The 6,000-nt window shown below is 62.1% G+C and overlaps 1 protein-coding gene across 1 annotated transcript; it reads right to left on the bottom strand.

Moving 5' to 3' along the window:
* Positions 1-636: 636 nt before the first annotated feature.
* IRX5 (iroquois homeobox 5) lies at positions 637-4,477 on the bottom strand. The gene is made up of 3 exons (XM_033069333.1): positions 3,932-4,477; positions 2,289-2,694; positions 637-2,049 (listed from the first exon to the last, which is right to left on the bottom strand). Exons 1-3 carry the CDS (start codon positions 4,172-4,174, stop codon positions 1,304-1,306), a joined length of 1,395 nt encoding a protein of 464 aa, XP_032925224.1. The 5' UTR covers positions 4,175-4,477; the 3' UTR covers positions 637-1,303.
* Between the last annotated feature and the right edge of the window lie 1,523 nt (positions 4,478-6,000).

Here is a 6,000-nt window from a genome sequence, read left to right as displayed (position 1 = left end):
AGCCGGGCCGAGTGTGACACCTACCTGCCGGCGCCGGGAGCACCGCGCCCGCGGCCGGCCCTGCGCGGGGCTGCGCGCCCGCCCCGATCCGCGGGCCGGGGACAGCGGGGCTGGGGAGCGGGGAAGGGAAAGGGGCCCCGGCGGCCCCCGCCGCAGCGAGCGCTCCGCCCGTGCAGCCGGCGGCCCCGGCTGCCGCCACAGCACCGCTGCTGCAGCGACGCGGGCTAAATCTGGCAGAAAATCGAACTCATTAGCAAAGTTCACCAGCTGATTGCTTTGCATAAAACACGACACTGATTGGAAGTAATTAGGTTAAAAGATGGGACTGTACTTCGATTTGGTGTTTCTAACAAGTGCTTTTGTGCGTGGCCTGATTTAAGCCTTCACCTCTGGGAACAGCGTCCCTCCCGCACCGGCCCCGTCCCGCTGCCGCCGCCGCTCGCCCCTCCTGGCCCCGCGGGCGGCTCTCGCCTCCGGAGCCCCCCCGACCTTTTAAAAATTTCCTGCCACTTCCAGAAAGGCTTCAGGTGCTACTGTGAGGTCCCTACATATAGCCCCGCGTCTCATTTAAGACATGCTTTTATTTTTCCGCAGCTCTGCACATATCTGCCCGTTGCAAAACGAGAGTGGTTTTTGTTCTGTTAAAAATCTCTTTTAATTAAATATTTGCATTTTACAAAGGCGGCTGCAGGTTTGGGTTTTTTAAAATCTAATACGTATAACCTATTTCCTTTTTTTGTCTCGTTTTTGCATTATAGTTTAACTCACACCCAAGAAAAAAAAACAATAGGCATAAAAAATTAAATTAAACTTGTATATATATTTTAAAACTATGAAACAATTCGGAAAAAGACACAGAAATGTATATATTTATATTACGAAAACAACATTAATGCCTGTACAGTTGTCTTGATTTCATAATTTACTTCAAAGATACTGTATTATCAATTTAAATACAAAAAAGCTACATTAAATATACAGAATAAGATTTAATACAAATCTTTCTTCTTTGTGTGTGTGAGAGAGAGCGTGTCACTCGTTTGCTTTTCACTTGCTTAAGACATTTCTGGGCGGTTTCCACCCAGCCATTTCAAATAGACTCTATAAACTTTTGAAGAGGGTGCTGGGAGGGAGGGGGGAGCTGGTCTTTTTCTGCTTGTTTTGTTTTTCTTTTGGTACTGGAAAAATAACTGCCAAAGCAATTTATTATTCTCTCAAATAAATTAAAAAAAGAAAAAGAAGAGAAAAAAAAAAAAGGAACAAAACCACAGTCCCAGGAGGGGTTAGGGAGGAGAAGCCGATATTAAATGTTGGACATACCTTTCTTCAGTTCGTAAGGTGAGTCTTTGCAAAGGTCTACTTGGGACTGGCTCCTGATCATTTTAGTGTCTTTAGCCAAGCTCTCGGCTCTGCTGAGGACAGTCTGATTTAATCCATTGAAGTGGGCGCCGGGGGCGGCGGCGGCGGGGCCGCCGGCGGGGTGCCCGTGCAGGGCCCCGAAGGAGCCGTAGTTCGTGTAGCCGGGGTAGAAGGGCGCCGTGTAGTAGAGCGGCCGGGGCAGGACCGCCCCGTTGGGGAAGGGGCACTGCGCGCCCGGCGAGCGCGGCCGCGGCGGCGAGCGGGACGGGCCACCGGCGCCCAGCACGGCGGGGCCGGGGGGGGCCGCCTCGCCGCCGGCCTCCTTAGCCTTGTCCGCCGAGGTGGCGATCTCGGCCAGCGACCAGAGCTTGGGCTTGGCGAGGGCCGCCTGCTGCGGCGAGTGGATGACGGAGGCGCCGGTGGCGGCGGGCAGCAGCGGGTGCAGGTCGGCGGCGTGCGGCGGCCCGGCGGCGGCGGAGGGCGGGCGGTACGGCGGGGGCTCCTCGCGGCCCGCCGGGCACGGTCCCAGCGGGGAAGCGCCGGGCGCCTTGTGGGGGACGGGCTGCCCGTCGAGCCGCTCCTCCGCTAGCTCTTTGCAATCCGAGTCGCTGAGGCCGCTCTCGGCCTCCCGGGGGCCGGGGGACTCCTGGAGGCGCTCGCAGCCCGGCGCTGCCTTGGGATCCGCCGCTCCTGGTAGGGGGAGAAAGGACAGGGGTGGGGGGGCAGCTCTCGGGCTCGCCCTGCGCCCCCAAACCCGCCCACCCACTTCGCCGCCCACCGCTCGGTCCCCGGCATGGTCAGGCCCGCACCGCTGCCCGCCGGCTCCCCCGCCCCGGGGAACAGGCCAGGCCGCCCCGCCACCGCTGCACCGGGCCGGGGGCAGCCCCGAGGGCGCGGCCGCGGTGACCCGGCCGAGCCCGCTGTCCTACCTGTGTCCGGTGTCCCGGGGTCTCCCTTCTCCTCTAGTTTCTGGGGCTCGTCCTCGTCGTTTTTCTCCAGGTCGATATTCTCCTCTTCCTCCTCGTCCTCGCTGCGGTTTCGTGGGGTCCAGGTCATTTTGTTCTCCTTCTTGAGCCGCCGCCGCGCGTTGGCGAACCAGGTGGAGACCTGGGTGAGGGTCATTTTGGTGATGATGGCCAGCATGATCTTCTCGCCCTTGGTAGGGTAGGGATTTTTCCGGTGCTCGTTGAGCCAGGCCTTGAGGGTGGCCGTGGCGTCCCGTGTCGCGTTCTTGCGGTACGCGGGGTCCCCGTAGGGGTAGGATCCGAGCGGTGCCGCGTACGGGTGGTACCCCAGGGAACCGGCCATGCCCGGCGTGTGGTCGTAGGGAGAGCCCTGGGGAGAGAGGGGAGAGCGGCCCGGCGGGGCGAGGTCAGCGGCCGCGGGGCGGCAATGACAGGGCAAAGGCAAAGCCAGGGCCTGCCCGCAGCCCCGCCCGCGCCCCGCCGCCTCTCCCCCGGCGCCGGGCCCTGCCTGGCTTCAACCCCGGTTCTTTCCCAGGAGAAGGGCCCGGGGGCTCTCCGGGGCCCGTAGTCTCCGACCCCAGGAGACCACCGGCTGCCTGCAGCAATCCAGCGGTTCTCCCCCAAATGCAGGAGCGGAAAAGCAAGTGGGCAGCGCGGCTGGGGGCGGACAGCGGCAGGGGGACCAGAGCCTTCCCCCCGCGCTGCGATCGCGGCAGACAACCTGCCGGGCCCAGGCGGCACGGCGGGCTGGGCCGCTCCCCCTGCCCAGGGACGGGAGGAGGAAAAATAAAGGGGAGAAGAAAAGAGAGAAGAAAATAAGGTAAAAGAGAAACGAACAAACAAACAAAAAAATAGAGAAGAGGGGCAAAAATAAAAAGGCAAAAGAAAAGGAGTCAGAAAAAGGAAAGAAGGAACTGTGAAACTCTGCCCTGAACATAGAGGAGAAGCTGAGCCAAAGTCGCCGGTTTTTGGGGGAGCTGCGGGGCGTTGGCTGTGGCCGCAGCCCTGCGGTGTGGATGTCCCGCACTCGGACTGGCCCCGCGGTGCCCCGCGGGCGCGCACGGCGGCGCAGTGCCCTACCTTCCCCTTCCCTTCCTTCCCTTCCCCGCGCAGCCCCGCGGAGCAGCTCGCGGCCATGGCATTACAGCTCTGCAATATTTAAGCCTAATTATCGCCGTGCGGGGAAAGTTGCCTGGATTTATCGCCTGGATTTCTCCCATCGCCGACCGGTCCTGAGTTCATTCCCTTTTCAATCACAACAAGCTAATTGTTGCAGAACTATGATTTTTATACATTTATACATTTAATTTTAATTTTTTTTAAGGGAATGAAACCGGTCCCTGCCTGCCCTGGTCCTGCTCGCCCGGGCCGTGCCGGCGACTCCCCCCGCGCCCGGCCCTGCCCTCCGCTGCCGCCAGCAACAGTGTGAGGCAGGGCACGGCGGCGATACGGGAAAGTTGGGCGGCGTGGAGAGGAGCCGTGCTCCCTTTTGTCCCCGAGATCTCAAAAATAAAATGGGAACAAAAAGCAGGCCCGGGAGGGGGGGCAGGCGCCCGCGGGATGCCGTCGTGCCCGGCGCGGTGCCGGCTGCCCGCGGCTGCTCTTACCACGTAGGAAGTGAAGGCGGCGGCGGCGGCCGGGTCGGTGCCGTACTGGAGGTGGGAGTTGTAACCCGGGGAAGGGGCGGTAAAGGCGGTAGATCCGGCATAAGGGGAAAAAGCGGAGCCCGAAGAAGATCTCCCAAGTTCATCGGTCCTGGGTCCGGAGATCACGCTGGTGCTGTACGCCGGGCAGGAATAGAGAGCCAAGGACGCTGACGGCTGGTACAAGTAACCCTGAGGATACGACATGGCCAGGCGCACACATATACCCGGGAGCCCAAGGCGCCGGGAGGGAGCGGCCGCGCTGCCGGGCTGGGGCGGCTGCGGCCGGGGCTTCGCGGGCGCCTCTCCGCCCTCGCCAGCTGGGCAGCGGCGGCACCTTGCTCTGCGCCGGGGCTGCTGCTCCGCTTTCGCCTGCAGCCGGGCACCGCTTCCTCCTTTTTCTCCCCCCCTTGCTTTCCCCTCTTTCCCTCCCCCCCTCCTCTCTTTCTCTTTCTCTCCCCCTTGCACTGGGGGGCTTTTTTTTTCCCCCTTCCTCCTCGCTCTCGCTTTCCGAAGGGTCCTGCCAAGATGCTAAGTTGGAAATTGCAGCTCCTGACGCCTTCAGCACGGCCCGGCGAGGCTCCTCCTTCGCGGGGTGTTGTCAGTGGAAGGACTGGCAGGACCCCGCTGGGCTGCCGCGGCCGGGCCCAACCAGCGGGAGGGCTCCGCGCTTCCCTGGCCCTCCCCAGCGCTCAGAGGCTCAAGTGCGCCGGCTCCTGGATTGCAGTCACCTCCGAGCCATTTAAGATCAGCTCCAACTTTCTGCATGTGCTAAATACCGTTCGGAGCCGCGTTGCGCCGGAATGCAAGCCAATCAGTATATGAAAAAAAATAGATCTTTAATAAGATTTATTAGCCGCCCGGCTCCCCCTCTGCACAGCCACCCCTCCTCGTGCTCTCTGCCCCTGCCCCTCCCTCCGCTAAATCATTGGAGGTGGGATATACGGCGGACTGGTGGTGCTGTTAGTTTTGATTATCTTAACAAATAAAGGAGGTTTTCGTCGGGGAAGAGCCGCAGCCCTGTCCCTGGGCTGCTCGGCCCGTGGCTGCCGCGGGCAGGGGCCACCCCGCCGCCGGACCTGTTGCGGCGCTTGCGGGCGGAGCGGCGGGGTCCGGCCAGGAGCGGGGATCAGCTGCGCGGAGGGCTCGGATTTAGTCTTTGCCAGCGGCGGTCGCGGGAGAAGGGCGATCCGGAGGGGAGCGCAGGGGGCTGAGATGGGTCCGCAGACACCGCTCAGAGCGAGGGCTTGCCCGCGGATCTAAGAACACACCGGCTATCCTCCCCCCGCCCTCGGCTCATTGAAGGGTCGAGGCGAAAGCAGATTAAAACCATATGAACCGGGATAAATCCCTGCCGATCAGAAGATGTAATCTCCTGTGATTCCACCAGATATATTTCCCAATAGAAACATATCCCGGTTTATTCCCTTCTTGCATTTTGTTTCCCCTTGCAGTTGAGGAAAGGAGTGCTCCAGCGGCCGCGGACCCCCGGCCATCGGGATCCGCCGTGCTTTTCGGTCGAGGGAGGGGGGCGATATCATAAGATTTATATTTTTAGAATTTATTTTATTTTGTAACTTTTGCATTTCCCGACCCCAACGCTCTCGCCCCGCTGCCCCGCGGGACGTACGCGGAGACGCGAGGAGCAGGGGTGTGTTTTAAAACCGGCAGGCCGGGGCAGGAGCTCCCCGTGTCGCCGCGGAGGCGACACCGACACCGCCCCACTCCCTCCGTCCCTCCCTCCCCCTCCCTCCCTCCCTCCGCGGGGCTCCGTCCCGGCGGCAGCATCCACAGCCCCCGGCCGGGCACAGGCCGGGAGCGGCCGAGCGGCCGCGCTGCAGGGCCGGGGCTGGGCGGGCAGGGCGCGCTGTCCGCGCTGCCCGCGGGGGGGACGCGGCGGGAGCGGGGCGGGGCGGGCGCTGCACGGCACCCCCGAACCCTGCCCTGCCCTGCACTACAGTACCCAGCAGGCCGCGGCCCCGCCAGTCCCGCCCCCGGCCGGCCCGGCGCATGACTGGCTGTTCCCCCGCCGG

This window comes from Catharus ustulatus, chromosome 11, assembly GCF_009819885.2.
Source record: "Catharus ustulatus isolate bCatUst1 chromosome 11, bCatUst1.pri.v2, whole genome shotgun sequence".
NCBI classification, from domain to species: domain Eukaryota; kingdom Metazoa; phylum Chordata; class Aves; order Passeriformes; family Turdidae; genus Catharus; species Catharus ustulatus.
Note: the sequence above shows the minus strand (reverse complement) of the source record. Positions and strands in the feature narration are given on the sequence as shown.

Coding starts and splice junctions, on each gene's coding strand:
- IRX5 (XM_033069333.1), bottom strand. CDS start 4,174: ATGTCGTATCCTCAGGGTTACTTGTACCAGCCGTCAGCGTCCTTGGCT. Junction 2,695..3,931: donor CCGCCTTCACTTCCTACGTG/GTAAGAGCAGCC, acceptor CTCTCTCCCCAG/GGCTCTCCCTACGACCACAC. Junction 2,050..2,288: donor CCCCGGGACACCGGACACAG/GTAGGACAGCGG, acceptor TCCCCCTACCAG/GAGCGGCGGATCCCAAGGCA.